Source organism: Melopsittacus undulatus, chromosome 4 (assembly GCF_012275295.1).
Source record: "Melopsittacus undulatus isolate bMelUnd1 chromosome 4, bMelUnd1.mat.Z, whole genome shotgun sequence".
NCBI lineage: Eukaryota > Metazoa > Chordata > Aves > Psittaciformes > Psittaculidae > Melopsittacus > Melopsittacus undulatus.
In genome coordinates, this window is record NC_047530.1 from 89,972,618 (window position 1) to 89,996,024 (window position 23,407).

The 23,407-nt window shown below is 37.6% G+C and overlaps 1 protein-coding gene across 1 annotated transcript in view; it reads right to left on the reverse strand.

The window, feature by feature from the left end:
- Window positions 1-23,407, reverse strand: part of LOC101875460 (lymphocyte antigen 75) — a 47,659-nt gene that overhangs the window by 19,436 nt on the left and 4,816 nt on the right. The window contains exons 5-21 of the mRNA XM_031053030.2: window positions 22,747-22,857; window positions 20,852-20,992; window positions 18,945-19,133; window positions 18,186-18,343; window positions 17,166-17,276; window positions 15,801-15,889; window positions 15,271-15,443; window positions 14,900-15,096; window positions 13,409-13,551; window positions 7,686-7,767; window positions 7,077-7,148; window positions 5,568-5,691; window positions 4,678-4,713; window positions 4,237-4,412; window positions 3,350-3,414; window positions 2,078-2,154; window positions 894-1,030 (exon numbers count right to left, since the gene is read on the reverse strand). Of these exons, the coding sequence (XP_030908890.2) occupies window positions 894-1,030; window positions 2,078-2,154; window positions 3,350-3,414; window positions 4,237-4,412; window positions 4,678-4,713; window positions 5,568-5,691; window positions 7,077-7,148; window positions 7,686-7,767; window positions 13,409-13,551; window positions 14,900-15,096; window positions 15,271-15,443; window positions 15,801-15,889; window positions 17,166-17,276; window positions 18,186-18,343; window positions 18,945-19,133; window positions 20,852-20,992; window positions 22,747-22,857 (2,081 nt within the window). The remainder of the gene's footprint in view (window positions 1-893; window positions 1,031-2,077; window positions 2,155-3,349; window positions 3,415-4,236; window positions 4,413-4,677; window positions 4,714-5,567; window positions 5,692-7,076; window positions 7,149-7,685; window positions 7,768-13,408; window positions 13,552-14,899; window positions 15,097-15,270; window positions 15,444-15,800; window positions 15,890-17,165; window positions 17,277-18,185; window positions 18,344-18,944; window positions 19,134-20,851; window positions 20,993-22,746; window positions 22,858-23,407) is intronic.

The following is a 23,407-nucleotide window of genomic DNA, read 5'->3' on the forward strand; positions in this document are numbered from 1 at the left end:
TAGAAAGCAAGGGAACTAGCCGCATGCATTTCTTATTAGATTAAACAGAATAGCTAAATATAAAATGATCCCACTGACTAACTCCTCATTCACTAAGGATTAGAATTCAGTAACTTTTAATCAGCTACATCAGGATCACATACTGTTTTAAGACTGAGAATTCACACATGAAGTTCCAAGTCAAGACAGGATTGGGCCATGAACCTGTATTGTAATGCATTACCTTTTAGGAGAAACTACATGGGAACTCAAAAGCTGCATTCTGCAATGATGTGAATTAAATTTGCAAACCATGGCACAATGCAATGGTCAGATTTGAGCCAAGTTCCTTCTTACATACAGAATAATGGTGGACCAAATAACAGAAATCAGTCGCACTAAGACTTTAGATGACTGTCTTAAAACATAGTACCGAAATCTACTCTACTATGGTTTCTGACCTGTTGGTTAATTCTTAAAAGCTGCTTCTAACTCTTAAGTCCTTAAGGCAACTTTGGAAGCAGAGTGTCTGCCAGGTTGCTGCCTGCCTATGATTACTCAGCAAGAGAATCAAGACACTTCTGCCACAGACACCTCATCCTCTCCCTTTCTAATCCTTCTCCCTTCAAAGCAGAGCCCAAGATTAGACAATACAACTAATGTTCTTGGACTTAAACATGTGGTAATGGGAAAGTAAAAAACCTGAAAATTACTGCTTTGAAATGAAGAAACCACCAATCCTGAATCAGGGACAGAGAAGTGGGGGAGATGGTTTTAATCATATCGTTTACAAAAGCCACCTTCCAGTCTATTCTTAAATACAGGGGCTTCTTCTCACTTTCTTCAGCAGGGCACTCCAGCTTACTGGACTATGAAAAATAGCAAAGGATGACTGATCTGTATTATCTCTGTACCTTATTCCGGAACTGATGCCAACCATTAGGGCAACCTCCTCTGACTGGGCGGTAACTGGGATCGTGTTTCTCTAGTAAGGAGGCATTATTTTTTTCACAGATGAAGGGCAGTTTCACATTACAGTTAACTGGGTAGTCTGCAGAAATAAAAGTTTTAAAGAACAGTTACGGTTATGCCTATCCCTCTCCAATTGCCATCCATACTTTCTGACATGACAAAGACTCATCTGAAGGGAAGTTCTTTTCAGTGCAACCATGGTGAAGTACTATGCAACCTAAAGCAATAAAAGTAACAACAGAGCAAAAGACAAACATAAATTATTTCTATCAGACAGTAAAACAGTATTTCTAAAGATCCAGACACCGATCCATTACTTCCGTTAGTAACATTTCATATAGGCAGACAACTTCAAAACAGAAAAATCACGAAACGGGAAGATTTTGAATATGAGGGCTAATATCATATTGTGGCAGAGCGGGTATGTGTTCATTGAAGCCAAAAGCAACACTTTAACATCCATATGGAGAGTGTCTGGCCTATGCTGCTTTACATGGCTTCCCAGTCCAGAGCAATTTTTGGTTAATAGAGATGAAAACAGGTCAGCAGCATATAACCAGTAATATGAAAATGTGCTTTAAAGTGAAAATTGTAGTAGACAAGAGGACCTATTTGATCTTCAGGAGTTACACATTTTCCCCAATATAAAACCATGTTGAAAAAATTAAGTAAGAAGCTTCAAGTACCACCAGGTAGCATTTCCATTACTTTGTGTACCTCTTCCAGTATGACTCCACTACTTAGTGAAATTTGCATCTTCAGATGCATATGCGATTGCAAGTATTTAGTCAAGCTTCTCTACCTAACACAACACTAAGAATTAATTTCCTGAGTTCAGAATATGTAGCATAAACACAAAAAAGGTAACCACCAAAACCAGATTTCACCTAATTAATTTATGTTGTAAAAAGAGTGACAATCAATCTTAAAAATTTGTCAGCTGAATTCAGGTTTGCCTCCGGTCTTCAAGAAATATTACCATGGCTTCCACCATGAGGAAGAAATAAATGATTCCAGATTCAATCAGATCATCATCAAGAAGCCTAATTCAGTATCAATTTGCATTCAATACAAGAGTTTAGTCAGAAAAGTAATTAGAAGGGTGAAAATACAAGAACAGCCTTACCTCTATACCAGTTTTTTCTAGAAACATACCAGCAATCTCTCAGGAATCGATCATGGAAGCGTGAAAATAACTGTAAACTGGATATAAACATTTCAGAGTCAATCTCCAATCCAACGGGATCTTCAAATGGAAGCTCTGATAGCAACAGAGCCAGTGCAAACAAAAACTTGGGCTGGTAACTGTTTCTAGGAGATACCCTACAGCACTGGAAAGGACAGAAGGGGAAAAACTAGACTAGGAACAAGAATGTGGTAGATTCAGTAGTCATGTACCAAGCCCAAATTAACTTTGTTGAGGAGATATACAGAACAAGGGCAGGAGGTTATTTATCACCATGCTGCAATTTCAGAACACTTTCAGGAAAAGTGAGGAAAATGGGCAACAGTCCATTCTATTTGCACAGTAATATATTTCCACAGTATTTTGGAAAGTGAAGAATTCCTTTACTGCAGCTACAAATAGCAAAATGCATGGTTTGCTGCGAGTCATCTCTGCTCCACAGGGCTATACCGTAAGCCCTCCAAGACTTTAGAGTCACTTAAAAGCAAGAGTGATCTCTCAAGCCAATTTTCCACTCCCCAGACACTTCTGGCTCCTCAGAACCAATAGACAGCAATTTCTTATTTTTTTCTACCACTTCCCCAACTTCTAACAGAACACTGTTGAGCTTAAAAATCCAACGAAAGCATTTTAAAGATCAGTCGAATACAGTGGTCACTAGGACCACAGATTTCAAGGATTCGTATGTCAAGACTAAGATGTTAAACCCAATATCCTGAAAACTAGAGGCTCTCACAGACACACAAGAAATGGATTATGAATTCAATTACTAGTGTTAAGAATTAAGCTTTTGATGTCTGTAATGCTTCTAATGGGAACAGAACTCAATTTGTTAGCTGAAATATTTCAACAGTATTTTGAAACATACCCGCTAATTGTACACTCATACTGTCTTAATTATTATTTGCTTTGTTTGAGCACTACACAGTTCTACTCTCTCTGGTTTAGATATTCTATGGTTTAAGTTTAGCATAGCAAGAACATGTGCAGATACAAGCAAACAGAAGAGAGCAAGAGTCACTGAATAATGCTGTATCTTTTTCTAGCTTGGTTAAAATTATTTTTCTTACTTCTCTGGGATGACACAGAAGAGGTATTCCCTTTTACAAAATTTGGGATATTTTCCTTTGGAAACTATTCTATTTAACTGTATTCCTAAAAAGCACATCAAAAAAAGCTTTCAATAACGCATCTCATAATTATTCTACATACGGTGAATGATAACTGTAGCCATAATCAATAAACTTCAGCCACCATTTCTGTTCGCTGTTTGATAACTGTGGAAACAAAGAACAAAAAAACCCAGTATTTTACAACCCACAGAGAAAAAGCTCCAGTCTCTACCAAGGATAAATCAATGACAAAATTAATTTTCATTTAAAATGTTTTTAAAATGTGAAGGAATTATTATTCTTCAGCAAAAGGAAAGGATACAGTTCGAGACAAATAAACTAAGTACATAGACCCCTGACCTCCTAGAAAAAGAAGCTGTATTTTCCACTGTGCTGGGTAAAGCAAAGGAAATCTTGCAGCACTGTCTTAAGCATGTGCTAGATACATCATTCCCATAAAATTCTAAGCAGGAATTCTACCAGATAATTAGGACTTAAAAGGCTTTGGTAAAATTCCTTAAAAGAATATACTTTCATGCTTTCAACACTACAAAACCATTCCAGTAAAGTGTATCAGACCATCATGCATTTCTAATTCAATCCTCTCATCAGGTGAGAAATGATGTGATGTCCTGTGCATAAAATAAAGAATGGGAACAATTGTTTGTGAAGTTTTTGCAGACAATGGGATGCTTATGTGGTGGTTCTATCTGTTATGACATTCTCTGTTCTCCATTTGGAAATTTGGTTTTGGCTTTTTTTTTTTTTTACCATGTTGTTAAGGCCACTTTTAAATTTAAAAATTCTTTTACAAGACTGACATTAAAATATTTCTAAGTCTATTATTATAGTGCAAAACCTATTAAAACTGTTAAGGCCAACATGAAAAAGAAAGAAATTAAGGATTAACATCTTACATTGCAAAAAGATGACAAGAAAATTACTCTATAGTGGAAAGTATCTATTAGACAGATTACACCCCCTTACCTTTTCTATTTGAGACAGTATTGCCCTGAGTTTGGGGTAAGACTCCACAGAGGCTAAATCACTATCATTTTTTTGACAGTAGAAAATAGCTTCCTGGAAGCTCAGGTTTTTATCTGGTACAAACCACAGCTCTGCTCCATCAACAACAAGTGGGGCTCCATGAATTCCAATTTCATCTATGCAGAAGAAATACCACACACATAAGAAATCAATTTTGAAAAAAGTAAGCTTTTTTTTTCTGAATGTAGTAAGAAATTTCAGTTTGATATTGGGAAGAGCCAATACTCTTTGCATTCTCAGCTCTCTCAGAATCAAATTCTATCAGTCATGACCTTTGCCGGTATCAAACAGGTGTTACCATAGTAATGACAAAACTAATAAAAGATATAGTCTTAACAACTATATACACATAGCAGAAGAACACATAAAAAAAACACTTACCTGGTATATACCACTCAGGTGTCTTTGGAGTGCTACCTGTCCAGAGAAAAAAAAAAGTAATAGTCACTTCAAGATCACCTTCTAACAACACTGGTCACCAATAATGGAAGTGATGTTTATATTTTTGCTTCTCAGTGTGCATGATGGAAAAAACAGGAGAAGAAAATCACACATAGGTTTGACAGTTCAAAATAAGCTGCTGTAAAACTAATGGGAGTTTTGCATACCTCAGCCTTTAAACATCTGTGGGCTTTTTCTCTCAAGCAAAATACAAGCATTAAGGTAGTATATCTACCAGTATCTCCCCACAACAAGAAAGTTTAATAAACTTGCCTTTTAATAAACAACTAAAGTATAAAAGTTTACTAGATTACAGCACTTTATATACTGCATAGAAAAACCTGGATCTGCGCAGATACACCAGACATTATTTTGTATTCCCACCCCTCTGTCTCACTGCAATGACAAACTAGTACACCAGTTTTACCAGAAGGCAGCTGATTCACCTAAGGCTGAAGCAAACTGTATACTCAGGATGTCTGTGTTCATATAGTTATAAATATCACTATGAAAAATTAAGCAAAGTCCGCAAATGCTGCAACTCAGTTGCTTGTATCACCTCATCTAATAAGAAGCCACTTCTCAGTTTGTAAACAAGAAAGAATATGGGAGCTGTGACACTGTCCATGGTCATTTTCTGATATAGCTTTGAATATTCTAAGTGCACATCTGTTTGTGGCAGAGGCGAGACATCTCACATACTGTCCTCTTAACAGTTCAGAGAGGAAACTATTTTGCTTGTAGTTTCTGTAACTCAGCAATAAGGACAACTCAGTGCAACTAAATAATAAACTCTTGCATTTGAATAAATGGATGCAACTGCAGTTTACCTTTTGTTATCTGACAGACCCATTCAAGTTTAGCTTCACAATCAAAAGGCTTAAAGTAAAATTCCAGGTCTCTGCCTTCATGGAAATAAAATCTCCAAAATGATCTCCGTGAAAACTGAGAAGTCTGTATACAAGTAGAAACAGAGAACTGAGTTAGTATGGCACAGGCCTCTGAAATGGGAAATGAAACTGTACTTAAAAGGTACTTTGGCAAAGTCAGTGTATTTCACTGGGGTGTTAGCCCCACAGCTTATCTGGCAAAAAATGAGCAGGTACAGCTTTAAAACTTCAATTATAACTCTCTATGCTAGCCAAGCTTGTGAAGCAATTAAGTAAAGGGCTTAAGGTCAATCTACACACAAAAGTCTCTTCTTGCAATGTTGTTTCTTTGGGGGAATTTGTGGCACACAAAGTCTGATTAATGCTTATTTTTTAATTACCTGTTGCTATTTGTTGCCCTGAAATTATTCTCATGTCTGCTCAAAAGAAGAAACCATCTGAACTGGCAGAGAAATAATAATTCCTATTTAAAATTATTTCTTACAATCAAGCTTAAAATCTGATATCGCTCTTGGTGACCTCCCCAGTAAGGAGAATTTTCTATCACTTAGTGAAAGAACATGTCTATACCTAACAGGTAGGTGAGGGAGGTTACTATATTCAGTGTTCCCTTCAAACTGCTCTTCTCCTGTCTAGAATTTTCAGTAGCTTAATGCTGACAGCTTCTTGGCCTGGTGTCATGAAGACAGCAGAAGAGAATGAGTGGAAATAGCTATGAACAGAAGCAAAGGGATGCAACTACCCTCTCTTCCAGTAAATCCTAATAGCAGAGGTGACTGTAATTAAGTTAAAAGAAAGGATGGTATTGGAATAATCTTATAAAAAGTCACATGAGGTTTCAGAAAAGTTAAAGGCCATTTTAAAATTCAAGCTATCAAGCCCAAATTAAGCAACAAAGAAGGTAATTAGGAATTAACCAGAGGCCTGACATTTTGATTAGAAACTGACATTGCACTTACAGTCTATTTTACAATAAGGAAATACACACAATAAACACAAACACACACTATATCCTAGCTACTGCATTCACTTACTTTAGGTTGCAAACATTTTCTTAATTAGCAGTTCAGAAAAAGTTGACTGGTAGGGCTCAGTTTGCTTTTTTGTTTTAGACTCCACTTTACATTCTTAAGTGTAACATACAAGAGATACATAGTACAGCATTATGCAAGAGAGAATAGCATTGTTATTTAAATATTTTGTAGTTCTGAAGAAGTCTTATGAAAGGTTATCATTAGCACAGCACTTGGTTCATGAAAAAACTGCTTGAATTAAGGGAAAATTTATAACAGGTGTATATTGATAAAGGGAACACTAGCAACTCTTTCACTATGCAACAAAAGCATGTAGGCAGCCAATATAAATTCAATATATGGCTGGCAAAAATATTTTTTCCAAGTGCTTCCATGTAAAAATATGCACACTGTTATAAAAATCCTTGAAACTAACCTTTAATGCCGCACAGTCTCTTGTATCATATTCATCTTCCAGATAATCGAGAGGCATAACAACACTAGTCACCTATTGGATGGACAAGATGAAAGAATCATTACCTCATGGTTATTTTTACAACAGTTATCCCCAGAGATAACCACTCAAACCTAGGATCCCACTACATTTATTACTATTAAAATGTGCGTTAAATGGCAGTTACTGCATCGGTTTTGAGTCTGTGTACCTGTTACCTGCAGGAAACTCACAATTTCAGGCAAATGTATCAGCTGCACAGAGAAAGGTAACTTTGGAGCAGCCTGACTTATCAAGGAGATGAACCAATAAACCCTCCCCTCTGTTTTGGCATTGAAGACATCTTGTTTCCTACTATAGTTCTGTTAAAATATTTTAATGTAATAGAGACAGAAATCAGGTCAACCTTACTAAAGGTAAGTTGTTAACTGGAAATCTGCCTGGATGGCAGCTCTTAAGTGCACAATCTTCTTTTGAATTATTCACCTGTTGGAAGATCTACCATATTTTAATTACAATATTTACAAATTTACTTCAGTCCAAGCTGAAACAAATCAGGACATGACATTTCCTGGTTAGAATTTAACTTACGGGTTTATCATCACTCCATTGCCAGGTTCCCAGAGAATCTGGACTCCTCTTATTCATTCCAATCCATACCCATCTGTCATTGCTGTAAATAAAAAAGATAAAATCTTAAATCATGTATATGGTTCAGCTCATTTAATAGAAAGAATGACCTTTGCCATCACATTACTTAGGATCGAGCAGCAAAACCAAAGGTTTACTACTGCAAGTTGCAGCAGTTCAAACTACGAATGGTGTTAAGGGCTAGGACCTCTTCTGCACTTTTCTTTAAGATCTATAGGTTGTCTTTCCCTGAGCACAGATTAAAACTAACTAAACTGGGTAATTCCTTTGTTCACTGCATCACCACTTCATCTGTTGTCACTTGATATAAAGGTTTCTTTTCTACACTTTTCTTCCAGAATCACACACATAGTGTTTATCTGCCTTAATTCTTTCTCTTGTCCACCATCAGCTCAAATGTACTCTTCCTCAAAACACACACAAACTTCTACTCATACAGAATAACTGGTTTCATATTCCCCTCAAATTTATCAGTGATATAAACAAACCAAGCATGGGCACATATTTCAGTTATGCACCTTCATAAAAGAGGCATAGACATAAATGAGCACATAACACTATTGACTCTAATGCTTGCATAAAAGAATGGCAATTGAGATTTCATCCCATTTTACAGGATTATAATCAGAATCGTATTTCTTTCTAGATTTTACTTTTTCATTCTTTACAAGCAGGGGATGCTTAAATTCAAAATTTAAGCTATGCTCCAACATACAACGTTGCCCACAAAAAAATGGGTTTAAAATGTAAATACTTAAATCTGCAGTAACAGCCTTTAACCTACTGTTCATTATTGCTTATGATACTGCACATTGTGCTATAGGTAGTATAACACAATAAAATATGTGCTAGCAAAACTGCAAGGTTAGTTCCATATTGCAACCTCTACTTCTCAAAGAATCAATTTTGTGCTACATAATGAAGTTTACAATAATTCACCCCAGTCTGCTACGCTGCCCAAGAAAGACAACAGATACCTTACTGAATTATGGTATCAGCTGGAAGCAGCAGACCATGAGTCTTCTATGAAATCACAGACTACATGAAACCCTACTGCAACAGACCGGTGAAAAACACACTCTGTTCCAAATTGTCTGACAGCGATAGTATTGATGCCACAGTACAGGGCTCTTGTAAAACCATATAAGGAGTACTATTCCATAAATTCATGTTGCAGCAAATACAGAGAAGGAATTTAGAATATTTGAGGAAATGAGAGTTTAGGTTATTAACAAGGATTAAGGATTTTCTTGTGTAGCCTTGACAAAGAAGGACATGGAAAGGATGTAATTTTTCTTTAGAAGACTAAACCCCCAAGAAGAGAAGCTATTTGAACAAAAGGAACATCATGTCTGAAGGAAGCACAACTCAAAAATAAATTTAGGCTCAAAACTGGAAAGAAATGTCTGACCAGCAGAGGTCAGAGTTTGAACCCCCCACCCTCCCCAAAAAAAAATAGCACTCACAAAACTTAAAGTGATTTTAAGACAGAACTTGGAAAGTTTACAAAAATAATGTTACTACATGGAGGGATGGACCCAGGCTTATCTGCATAAGCAGTTTTATGAAATCAAGGTGTAACATCAAGCAATTCTTTGGCAAGACTGTGCCACTGCCTTTCCACATGTATTACAGTAAAGATGATAAATTGAAATGGCTGACAGTGCAGCACCAACCAACAACATGTTAGCCAGACTGTATGGAGGGCAACAACACCTTATTTAGTAGGGTTCCCACTGAAAAAAAAAGCAGCCACCAATGTGCCTCTTTTTTTTTCCCCTCTCAACTGCAGTATCAATTTTCTGACATTGGTGTGACAGTGTGAGCACACTGCTGTGATCTTATCACACCGAACAGTCTTCTTGCTTTTCATGATATCACTGAGGAGCCTTTAAAGAACCTAAATGCCTCATACAACTCAGGAGGAAAAACTATGAGCCAAACACTCACAGCTGTCAAGCACCTACGTGACTTCTGGCAATCTGTTTTTAGGATTTTATTTTTCTGTGATTGCTCTTTCCAATTATGAACCAGACATTGCTTAACCCTCCTCTCCAAATCATCACCTACAGGCTTCGCGCAGTTTAAGCAACTGATCATCACAGAGGAGTATCTACTAAAAAGAAAACTTGAGACACTCAGTGCAAAAGGTTCTGCAGTAATTATCTGAGGAACTAGAGCAATTTTTAAAATCTTTCAACCCGTATTTGGCTTTATGTAATGAAAAAAAATAGTAAGAAACAAAATTAAGAGTGTGTCAGGTGAAGAATTTCTCCAGCTTATCTCCCAATTTACAATTACTGGCCTACAAACATAACAATATTTTCTAGCTGACTGGGCATTTAGACATGAATGCACATTTTTTGGTTCTTTTGGAACTGTTCAGACACGACCATGAGCAATTCAGTAACTCTACAGTATCCTCCAAAGCACTTTGAAGCTTAACTAGAGCCTTTTGATAACCCTCTGAAATCATACTATCATCTCATCACAGAAAAGAGTTAAGCCAGCTACTGAAGACAAGTATGAAATGGGACTCTCTTGCAACTAAGCTTGCAGCAGGGAATTTGCTTGTACTTCAGGTGTCTGCCTCCTCATTGCAAAGCATTTAAAAACCATCCTATGGACTGCTATCAAAATAGATTTATCACTACCAGAGTATTCTTTGAGCTACATTCCTGGACCTGCCTCTAAAATCTACATGATGCTGAGTTTTAAACCAAAAAATGGGTGCAATTTGTGCTTTACAATGAATTCTATGCTGATTAACAATGAAAGCCCCTGAATCTCCAGCAATCCCTGCAGAATACCAGTAGCTTTTCTCTCACAGAGGACTTAAACTTCATAAAAGTCAGTATTATGCAGGAGCAGAAAAATATGGTTTAGATTTATTGAAGGGAATATAAGTCAGTAATTTTTCTACAGTCACATTCTAACTGCTTAAAAAGGTCTTTTTTTCCTGTCCCTTAGGTCAGCTCCAATACAAGACAAAGAGCATAACTGAAGTTATTGTGGCTTGTAGCTCAACCTAGTTCTTGACACAGGGTAATGTATACTTCTGGGCCAGCTACATAGTGGTGAAATTTAAAACACCACTGAAACCTAGGCAGTGCTGGCTTAGAAGTATATATGAAACCCACTGGACCCCTGCAACATGCTACTGCCACTAGAGCCTCCAACCCTGCTAATCACAAATTCTTTATCAGCAGAAAAGAGCAACTCAGCTTTATTGCTGTTTTGGCCAGTGTGCTGAGGTAAGTTTTCTCTTGCAAACACAAACTCAAGCATCAGAAAGATGCTTTCTAGATTCAAAACAACTGCAGCAGCAGAACTGTGCATATAAAAGGCAACAGATTTCTTTCCAGTAAGGTGTCCTCATTGAAATGTTATTTCTAACCAGTCCAAGCTGTTACTCTATGTGCAGCGTCGCTGCAAGCTGTAAACTGAAGAATGCTCACAAAAACAATCCTAAAAGAATGGAAGCAACTGAACTGGATCTGCCCTGCCTGTATTATGTCCCTCAAAGTGAAAGAGGTTATCTCCCATTTCTTCAAGACACGGGAAGGTTGGCAGGCAAATTCTATTTTCTTTTCCAATGGCAACTGCCCAACATGGCTGGAACAGTTTTAGCTCTTATTTGCCTCTAAGGAGGAATCCCAGTAAGGAACAGAATGGACTAGACAATCTGCCCTTTTCCTGGTGAACCAAACTGACTTTTGCTAACATTTAAAAACAAACAGTTCTCAATGAGTCACCAGAGAACTGTGTAAGGGGAAAAATCCCGAAACCAAAAAAGCCAAGGTGTGGCTCCTTCCCCAGACTGAAATGAATGCACTGAATGCATAGTTTAGGTCAGAGTTTGCACTAAGTAAATGCAAGGAACACGGACAAACTGCATGCCAGTGCACTCCAGCAGTTAATTACACTAACAGTATCTTATGATGATTTCTCTCAGCCACCTAAACTATTTGTTCTTGGTGAAATAATGCACTTTGTTTCCTCTCTCTCCTTTCTCAAATGAACTTATTTTCAGACAAGTTACCCTTGACTCTTGATCTCCAAAATACTTCATATAATCACGACCTCCAAGTAATTTAAAAGCACAACTAACTTACGTACTTCATTATGTTATCTGAACAAAAATTCATTATTTAAAAGACTTCAGTTAATATCAAATATGCAGCATTTCTGTTCAGGAAGTCATACAGTGCTTGAAAAGGGGATGATCCAGATGAAAATAATGTGGTTTGGGTTATATCTGACACATGCAGTGACTGCAACACTGACTGCAAAGCCAATTTATACTGGGCTCAATATATTGCTCCTTATTTTAGTTCTGGTAGAATAATACTTCTTACAGGCTAAGTTCAAGTTTTCTGAAATATGGGAACTGCAGTAGCATTGTGTGTCAGATGACTTTCTGGAAAGACAGAAAAAGTTTCTGCCTTTAAACTCCTAACAAAAAAATAACCATTAACTATAATTAATACCTCAGATGGTCTGCAACCTGGAAAGTAGCTGGAAGTACTTGTAGGAAAATAAAACAAGTTATTTCTCTATTCATGTTGCACAGTAGATTAGGTACAGTAAACCAAAAATTTGTAACTGCAAAACAGTGTAAGAAGATATATAGGTAAAAATAATCTGTGCGCTGCTTTTTAGTCACTTTAGTAAGGAATCACATGTGGCTTTTATACAAGCTAAACCATCTATATATAGAGCATACAAGTTTGGTTTTGTCTCTTATTAACATAAACATTGAGTAATTTTTGTGACTTGTGCACTTCTAAATAAAGTTCACTGGGCTTTCAAGAAAGCATCTCTTCAGTCATCAAGTTTTAAAATGTAATCACAGTGTTGTATGTTGGCAGCTTCTGAAATAATCCTGATTTAGTTCGTTGATGAAAAAAATCTAATCAGACACTGGCAGCATTTGAGTTTAAGCTGGCAAAAGTTCTGAAAAACCATGCCGCCAATCAGAAAAAAGCCCTCAACAACATATTACACAAGGATCTGACATCACACCAATGCCTAATAAAGCTTTGCAGTGACAGTTCCTTTGATTAAAAATAGAACCTTAGACTCATAAATTATGTAGCATAATTTGTTGATATCAGAAACCTCAACACACCCATCTAATGCACATACAGTGTTACTGCAGTTATGCCAAATGGGATCTGTGCCAACCAGACTGCTGGATATTACATTATTCACATTTTAAAAAAACACCCAGTTTAGCCAGGAAGCATTTCATGAATAAAGGTGAGACTTGCCTGAAAAACTGAATAACAACTCATCTCTAAATAATGTATCAGTAAAGAACAGGAACAACTATCATCTAGTTGTGCCAAAATTCAGGGCAGAGAAGGGAACATTTTTATAACAACACAGACTTAAATTCATGTAATGGAAGATGCTCAAAACAAAACTCTCTTTTCCTGCACTCACTCAGCAATGTGAAACATTTGCCCAAGCTGTATTCCCTTGACATTTTCCAGGAAGGCAGTGACATGACCAACAGTTCAAACCTAGCTGTTTTTACTTTGGGAAAGACAGTCGCCATACACTAGCTCATACTTGCCATCTGGGGTCAACAGCAGTTTTTGTGACCTACTGCAGAATGCGATTAAAACCAAAATTTTAGCAGATGGCTAGTTTGTTACCTGATTATTTTTCTCAGGATAGAATGAAGCACCTTGATTTCTTCTGAGTGACTAAAACTAGGCAGATGGCCTCCGAGTGCTTCGCAGAACCTTTCTGCTTCTTCCCAGGTCCTGGTTCGTAGCACTCGTTCACTGTGGAAGAACTTCACAATAGCCGAACATCAGAGTAGAAAAAAACACAAGTGATAGACTTTTTAAAACACTCTGTACTACTAAAGTATGGCCACCATAGGCAGGAATGTATAAGCAGCATTTCCACCAGGAGAGAGCTTGACTTCTTAACAATTATTTTACTTCATTTCAGTTTGTTTGACAACAGCTGTTTAGCTCACATAATTTGTTTCAAATGCAGCATACTCCATATGGCAGACTTTCTGGTTTTCTTTACCAGAAAGTGCCCAACTCATTTCAAAACTGCAACCAAATTACAGGTTTTAAGGGATACTGTTCTTTCAAATTTGTGGTGAATTGCAAAGCCCAATGTTCACTGAAATCAGGCCCATTTGTGTGCTACAGGTGAAGAAAGTTCTACAGCAAGCCCTTTGCTACCTGTATGTATCAGAGTTGCATATTTGGCTCACACATCTCAGCTAATGTAACCACTTGGTCCCCTTGACATTAGTCCAAGCCAGTTTCCATCAGCTAGATCATGCACAGATATGCTACACTTGGTCAACGAGAGATTTCGAGAAACTGCCAGCTGTCACATCCTATCAGCTATCAGACAGCTATGCTGCACATTAGCTAGACTCATCCTTTTGGGATCCCTGGCCACAGCCTTGTTATTCAAGCTGGGTTCTCCTACTTTGCTACATGAGCTGTTTACAAGACACAGTTCATTACAGACACTGAGTCCAGAAATAATGAAAAAACAAGCTAATAAACAGCCTCAGTTTTAGCTTCATTTGATTGTTAACAGAAGGGAGAAAACCTGCATTTCTAAATACAAACCTGTTTAAGCCACTCCAGCTAACAGTACGGCTGCTTACTTGCACTATTTACTTCAAAACCAGTAGAATACAGCTGAGGCTACAGTTTTTTAATAATGTTTGATATCCATATTCAAACCAGAGAAAATCCCATCTCTCCCATTCACACTCTTAAGCATATAGAAAGGGAACGGAAAGGACAAGAGAAAGACACCTATTCAGGTATCTCTGCATGCCAGCTGATGGCAGGCAGGCTAAGACACAGATGTGGCACCCTCTGTCAGCAGCAGGCCCCCGAGTCAGTAGCACAGGGCAGACGATGCCAGCCCACTCAGTTGGCCACCAAAAGAGCAGGGAAAGGCACACTGCATACTTCAGGAATCAGCAGAGTATGATGCATGAGAATATCTGGAGGCAGTCAACCTGAATTAACGTAAATTCCTCCTCCCTGTGTAAAACATCTTTGAAATACTCTGCAGACCAGCTGTAAGCCACAGAATGGTAAATCGCACGCGGCAAGACAGTAATGAACAATTAACATCTAACAGGTATTACATTTTACCTTGTAGCATGCAAGGCCGGATCCATTGTGCCACCCAGGGGGACAGGGATCAGTCGGCTTTGGGAGTACTTCTGGCTTCTTGGGCAACCCAATGTATTTTTTGCAGACAGAGAATGCTTTAGTGGCTTTACAGTCCTTGGTTTCCCACCTTCCAAGATACTTCCCACTGGGCATGGCCACACATCCTCCTGAAAACTCTAAGATTTAATCCAAAGACATATTTAAAATTGTTGGCTGTTTGTCAAAAAAAATCCATATATTTCTGAATAACAATTTTATTTCATGCTTAAGAGTTCTGTAACATGGTGCTCCAATGCTTGCTCAATGTAAGATAATAGTATTTTTATGTATTTTTTTATTGTCAAATTTACCTGGTTGCAAGGAATTCCAGTTAGTATACGTCACAGCTTCAGCTTTTTCCCCATCCACTGTACCCCAGGAATATATTCCTGATTGGCCAATATCCTGCAAACCAGTCCAGAAGTATTTTTCTTCAACTTTGGTGTGTTTTCTAATTAGACTGTTTATAAATTCTTGTTCAAATCTGAAAATTCACAGATTACTTTGAATCAGTATTTGAAAGATACTGAAAACTACTGAGACAGTTTGAAAACTGGGCATATTATTACATGAGTTACTTCCAGTGGTGGTCCAGGCAGTCCAGTATTCAGCACAGGGTCAGCAGGCTGGGAATACACATACTTCCAAGAAGGTTTTACAGTGTAGGTTTACCATTGTCACACCACAGAAAACACAGTTTGCTACTTATTTGAAAAAAAGCAATTGTATCTCTGTTTTTTCTTCATAAACTACTAGTTAGCATAGAGAGGTTTTAATCTCTGACTGTATCTCCAGGATCATACTGTAAAACATGCCCATAAATTACAGAGATGTGCTTTACCTGTTCATCACTGTAAGATTGCACTGTACTCCAAATGAAACTTCTGTTTTATAGATCTTGTAACAGTAGTTTCCATGTCTCTCCCATCCCTGGTTAGAGAACAACAAACACCTTTATACATTACAACCTTATCTTATTTAGGTATTATCAATAAGTGAAAATAATAACTGCTAACATTGGTTGGTACCCCCAAGCTGTCACAGCTGTACAAGAAAGAAATGTATCACATACGAGGTCCTGTACCATCAACTCTCAGATTCAGAGTTCTAAAAAATAATACAACCACAAGAATAAAATACACCACTGTTTCATCTTGACTGTGCAGTCTTCTGACTGCTACACACATTTTAGAGAGAGAAAACAAGGGTAACAGCCTAGTCCATTCAGAACAATAGGAGTTTTCATGCTGTTCTAGCAACACCAGGATTCAAACACAGGAATAATATGAGGGAATTACTAATGTTTCTTTACTTCTGCAAAAAACCATTTTATATTGAAAATGTTTGAACTTAAAAAAAAAATCTCTATTATTCAAATCTTTTCCTCTATATTTACACTGAAATTCTAAGGAACATTAATGCATTACCTCTTTGCTAGCTTACCAATGCCACTGGTGTCTGAACAGCACAGAAAGCTGTAACTCTACATGCTGTCACCCTCTGAAGAGACAGAGTACAGATACCCCCAGGGTGTGCAGAAAGATAAGGAGTAAGCATCTTTCGTGTTGCAGGCAATATGCCACACAAAACTGAGCCAAAGAACTTTGACATAACTAATACCATCCCAAGATTTTTCAAAACAGAAAAGACTTCTCTTCAAGCTTTACCTATGCTGTAACATGTTAACAAACAAATAACAAAAACTACCCCCAAAAAAACCCCACAACAGCCACCTCCCCGCCTTTATTCAAGTCAAAGAACAAAAATGAAAGCCAACTGTAACAGAAACCTAATCTCAATTATCAATCTCTGCATACCCTTATGTTGCAAAGTGCTTATTCTAAATTTTAAAACATATGTAAAGCAAAAACCACAGGAACAAATGCCACTAGCAACAAATAATACACCTAGTAAAAGCAACCTTTTTATTTTTTCAAACAAATTAATAGAACACAAATCCTTAGTCCAAGCTCATAACAGTTTCATCAATGAAAAGACTGGTAACACATCCAGAACTTGCTTAGGGAAATCTGAAGTTTGGCTCATACTATATAATTTATTAATCTTTTTTCATCCTTTCTCATGTAATGAAAATGTTCCACAGATTTTATTGCACAGGCAGGAAGGAAATGGGAAGAGCAGCAAGTGATTTTAAGATGGTTTCTGAATCAAGTGAAAGTAAATAAAGATACAGACTTCCTATTACCTCTTCTAATGAACAACTTTCATCTGATTTTGTTTCATTCAAAATCTCTCCTTTTTTCTTGCACGCATATTTCAATTTTTCTTCACAGGATTTGACTCTCCACTGTCCCAGCTGTGAGAAGGAAATTTAAAAAAGCATTTAAAATTCTAAAGTATGTCAATTTCCATAGTGCAGGGCTGAGTTTTCATCCAGGAAAAGTCAAAATACCTCTAGCAAAAATACTTGGGGTGGGATGCCCTGGATTATATGCATTGGTGCATGTTTGGAAGGAAGAGAAAAAGCTGATAAATGTAGAGATGGGAGGATTCCGGACCATATCTGAAAAAGGAAGAGAAGGCCAGGGTGGTGCCAACTCCCTCAGATCAGGAAGCGAATGGCTGCAGAAGTGTGCTCAGCTTACTGCAGAGGTGGCGAGAAGGCACCTCAGAGTTACTTGGCACGTGAGTTCCACTGCCAGCCTGATAGCAGGCAGATGCTTGCCTCAGTTTTCTACTGTATCTGGGAGATGGCATACAGCCTGCTTCTCTTTCCACTCAATTTTTTTGTCCTCTTTCCTCCACCCTCCCCTTGCTTCTTCTGTATGGTATGTGCCCAGTGTCTGTCTTCTCTTACTTAAACAACTCACTACTCATCCTCCTATAGGATGGCCCAAATTGGTCCTGGATATGACTGAAGCCAGGTTTTCCTTTTGATAGTTTGGCCTGCCTCCTTCCTAGCTCTCTGCCACAGACATGCAAGAACATGGAAACACAAAATGAGAGTGACAAGGATAACTGGGTGGCCAACAGTCTCAGAGCTGTGAGCAATTTCTTCCATTCGTTGCAATACACAATTACCAAGTGCACCAACTCAGATTATTTTAAGAAATCTGCTTGTCAAATAGTATCATCTGTATATTAAAGATCATTCCAAAAATGAAATTAGTTATCTGCTTTACTCCTCTCTTTGCCTTTCACACACATCAATGTTAAATCTACTACGATGGAAAAAAAACTAAAAAACCCAACACTGTATTCCTACCTCGCCTGAATATGATACACAGTTAGGAGTGCTGTTAAAAGGAACTTTTGGTTCATTCTGATCCCAGTATGTAAAAACCACAGCTGAATGATCTGACCATTTGAACACGGTTGGTACATCTTCATTCCTGAGACCCATCCATATTTCTTCTTTAGCATCTGTAATTTAGAATTAGGACAACACAGTAGTTTTAAAATAATGTTCAAACTAATTGGAAAGGAATGTGAAATCAGCAACATTACGGTTTTATCACTATACTGAACACCATAAATGCCAATCTTTTCCTTGCAGTGAGAAATGGGATTTGAGACAAGTACAATGTATGTATATTCTTGTTTCTTAACTTATATTCATAAATATGAGTAAGTTTCACAGAGAATGTAGCAAACAGGAATTAAAAAACCCAAACAGAAATAATGAATACACAACCAAAAAAAAGATCAGCCAAGTTAAAGTTTTAGTGTGCAGATGAAAACATATGACCATGAGAGAATTAAACTGCGGGTATTAGGTAACTAGAAGTAGGTTAGCCCTGTAAATAAATAAATAAACTGAAATAGATCAAACAAAACAAGTACTAACACAGAAGGCCTGGACCTGAACAATACCACTCAGTACTGGCCTGGGTACAAGCCCAGCATCAGCACCTACATTTAAAAGCCAGAGGTTACAACAATCATATGCTAGAACATGAAAAATGGTTTGTAATTTATGGTGTGCAGCACTTGCTGCTTGACCTTTAGAAGTATTCCAACTCACCATTATGAAGCTTTGTAACAACCAGTTCGACATCTGCTAATGAATGTATGCTGATGAGATTACTCTTATTTGCCTTGCACAATTCATCTGCTGTACTCCAAGATGCCTCGCTGTTTACCAGCATGTAGCAAAAACCGTTGTGGGGAAGCCAGCCTGAATCACAGCGAGTATCCAAGTGTCTCCAAAACTCTAACAGCGAGGAAAAACGGAATTAGAGGCTTTTGTTTTACATTGGCTAGTGCAACAGGTTAGCATTTTCTTCATGTTTGAAATCAGGAAGCGCCCTGAAAACAGCCAGAATGCAGCAATCAGAACATGTTCACATCTCTTCAGGGCTAATGTTTTAAGAAAGGGTCACAGTTTAATCAAGCAGATAGAAATGACTGAGCAGCATTATGGGGATTCACAGTATTTTGGGGCCATGAAGTAGGCAGAAGGAGAAAAAAAGTGGGAGTGAAAGTAAAAAGCTGGAATGCACTACATTAAGCTGGTCTTAGTACAAGCAAAATGTTCAGAATTGTAAGCAAGATTTCAAAAGCAATTAAAGGCAAATCAAGTTACTTCATTGCACTACAGCATCTTCAAAAAAAGTCCTGTTTTGTACTGTTTGTTTGTACTTTAATAGGGCACTATTATTTATATGCAGTACTCTGTGTAAGACCTATTTTGAATAGCTCACAATTAAACAAATGCTTAGTTTTAAATATTTTTTTCTTCTAAAAGCTAAGATATTCAAGAATTCAAGCTGTTTCTAATGCATGCTGAAAAAATGATATACTAATAGTCTTTCCAGTTTAAAACACACTATGAAATACTCCGACCACAAGAATTTTGTTCTTTAATTAATAAAACACTGAATAAATACTCGTAACAACTCCACATACCCCACTGAGGAGATAGAGAACAGATAAAGATGGTTAATTGACAACTAGTTTTCAAGGGATCATTTAAAAACTTCAACCAGTTTAGTTAAATTTAAACTACTTATTATTGTCTTCTCCTGAGGGAGCTGGAAAGAATGTGCCTTAGCGAGAGACACTCAATGACACTTTCCACCTCCACAACACAGCTTCATCCCTCTTATTCTCTAGTCCTCCCTCTCATCCAAGGACAATCACCATCCAGTGAAAACTTTCTCACAAGAGCCCCACAAGCATGAGCCCCGGAAACTCAGAAAGGCCAAAACATACATGGAAGAGCAGGCCATGGATATGGGAAGGGTTGGACATCCAGGTGTAGGCAAATGGCCAAAACCATGGAAGCAATTATATGTCACAGCTACACTGTAAAAACTGAAGGACTGTATGTGTGTGTGTATAGCTGTTACGGATCCAGTAAATCCAGTAAAGATTACACACTGGGAATGCCAGCAACTCTTGCACTCTCATTTCCAGTTCAGTTCTGGGCCTGGTTCAAAGAACAGTAAAGATTACTTAACAACTTCTATTTGAATTCAACAGATTTTGATCCAAGCCTCAGCTAGGTCCCATTTTATGTCACTACACACCAAGAGTGAGATGATGAAGATTCAAGGTGCTACTGCCAGTTCTAGACTTTCAGTAGCATGTGAAAGAAGGCACAAGCCATGCAGGAGAATGTGATGAAAAGGGCAGCACACTCCTGGGAAATGCTTTAGGCATGAACGAAAAAGGTGCAAAAAGCGAAATCTGTTCATGATGCATCATCTTCACACTGAAGGTACAGAGTTTGATTCTGCTCTGGTAAAAATCCAAAGCTCTTATCAAAGTGTTTTGGGAGAGATGCCTCAGAAGTCTTGGGGAAGGAAAAACAAAAACCAAACAAATGAAAGGCAAAGAACTAGGAAAACAAATATTAAAAAAAAATCATCAGTAAGTGAACATTACACTCATATTAACATACAAAACCAAAAATGCAAGCTGTCCTACCTGGGAGCCTTGGAACTTCACTGAGTGACTTCTTGCAAATATATGGAAGTGGAGTCCCACAGTGATAACTTTGCCACTGACCTGAGGCAGCATTCATCACCACACAACTAGTCCCATCCAGTGGGGACAAACTCTGCATATCTATGGACAGGAACAAATAAAAAGAGAAGAGTACAAACCATAAAACAGTAAGGTAGTAGTGACTGCTGCTTTTTTTCTACTACTTTTCAATACAAGAATAACATCTTTTGCATAGTACCGGACCTGGTATTTGAAGAACATAACTTGCTTTGAAAGGAGGCACCTGTCCTACCATAGGTCCCATAGAAAGTTTTTTTGTAAGAGAGTTTCACAATCAAGGAATCTGGACTTCTTTTCTAGTGTTTAATCATAGAACCAGGAGGAATGTTCTGTTTACAATAAAACAAACCCTTGGCTGAGCACTTTCCCAGACTAGAAATATCTCAGGGGAGAACCCTTTGTGCTGCCCTCAGTTTCCTTTGGCAGCCCCTTTCCCACCCCACTACAAACACAGCTCTGCACTCTCTCTCAGTGCTAACCATAACTCCTACCTTAGCTTGACAAAAAGCCACAAATTAAAAATATCACAGAGAACCCTTTTTTTATAGTCCTCAGCTTCCCTTTGAGCCCCACTGCAATGGAACTCTTTTGGTTTCTCTTCCTTTTGAGCCCCAGTGCAAACCTGAGCTGTGTCCTATGCAGAGTATTCCACTTTCCCCTGCACTGGGTTTGCTCAGTGTCATACAAAAGGCTAGAGTGAATCTTAGTTCTTCATGTAAGAGTATAACAGAGTCAGGGCCAGTCTCCTTTCAGAGGTGTACAGTGAAAGAAAAAGGAATAGGTACAAACTGCAGCTAGCAAAATTCCTGTTAGAAACCAGTAAGTATTTTTCACAAGAAGGGTAGACATTAGTGGTCTGCCATGACTGAAGATTAAATTATACCACTGCAACTCAGGATAGCTTAGTCCCCAGCTCTGTATTACTGTCCTAAAATGTCAACACAGTTTCAGAAGAAGATGCAGCCAGCAGTACAAGTCTAGAAAAGTCCTTAACCTTTCCAAAACCCAGACCACCTTTGGAAAATCTCATAGAAATTTCCTAGTAAAGTTTTCAAAGAAAGAAGAGAAACCACTTCTTATTTTTTTCACAGAATTCACGTTGCAGCACTATTCTAGAAACTGAAACTCATAGAAAAATAGGATTCCAGTTTAGAAAAGTAAAATTAAACTCGAAAAATGGAACAATATTACCTTAAGTATTCCAGATTATTATTCCTCCAGGATTCTCATTTATACTTATCCATGGTGTATTTGTGAGAATATTACAAATACACACTGAAAATTCCAAACAAACAAGAGTCTCACCAATTCTACCAGGAACTTGGGAGTAATTGAAAAAAGTTTTTTTATACTTCTTTCATCTTCACCTCAATACAAATTTAAGCAACCTTGAAGTTTTAAAACACAAGTCAGTCTTCTAAGTAATGTCAGTCCTCACACATATGCCAATAATTGTAGTATTTGAGGGAAGTCAATTCCATTATGCTATTCTGTCAGTGGGAGGAGAAATTTAGAAGCTAAGGAAGCTGTAGATACCTTAGCAAAATAAACGTCAAAGATACTATTTTAAGTTTTTTGTTTTTACAGATTTATTAACCTAACCATCCATAAATGTAGAATGAGTACAGAAAGATTAATTCTCTGAGAAAAGATGCTTCACAACTTCTAATAGAAATGTGATAACAATGATTGTTCTGAAGAAGCCCGACAGAGAGGGGTGTTAGAAAGAAAAAAAAAAAAGTGGGGGGGAGGGGGGCAAAGCAAAATATTAATGTTAATGTTGTAGATACTGTTAATACCACCCGAATCATTACCTGGATGCCAGTTGAGAAAATTCAAAGGTTTGTGATCTGACCACTGCCAACCTCCAGAAACGTCCAGTTGATTTAAGCCAATCCAAAAGATCTCAGCAATGTCATCCTTAGCTGAAGAGTTTTGGGGTATTTTTAAGAAAACAGTAAGCATAAAATGTTCATCTTTAATTGGTCTCCTTTAAATTAAAAATGTTATCTGAAAGGACATGCATTTGAGGAAAGAAAGATTGCTACCATAATCAGGCATGCAAACTTCCTTGAACTGAAGAGAAATTCACCCACACAAGTTCCAGTGCATTCAGTGTTTGTCCTTTGGTTTTATATTCCCAAAGGCACACTGACAGTTCCTCCAAGGCTAGACATCAGTGAAAATTATTTCATAGCAACAAGTGGGTAACACACTGCTAGAACACTAACTGCCATTCTGGCCCATATCTGAGATTCTGGGGACATTCCTCATTATAAATATAAAGAACAGCTAATGACTATAATGAAATCACACAGACAATTTTTTTAGAAGCCTCTAAAGTGAGATTAGCAGCTTATTGTTGCCAGACAAATGAAAGCACCAATGCATTTTAAGTACAATCAAGTTTTAACCCAGAACTTTAAGAGAGAAGCTAAAGTGCTGTCTACACTTTATGTTAACTTGTCAAGATTT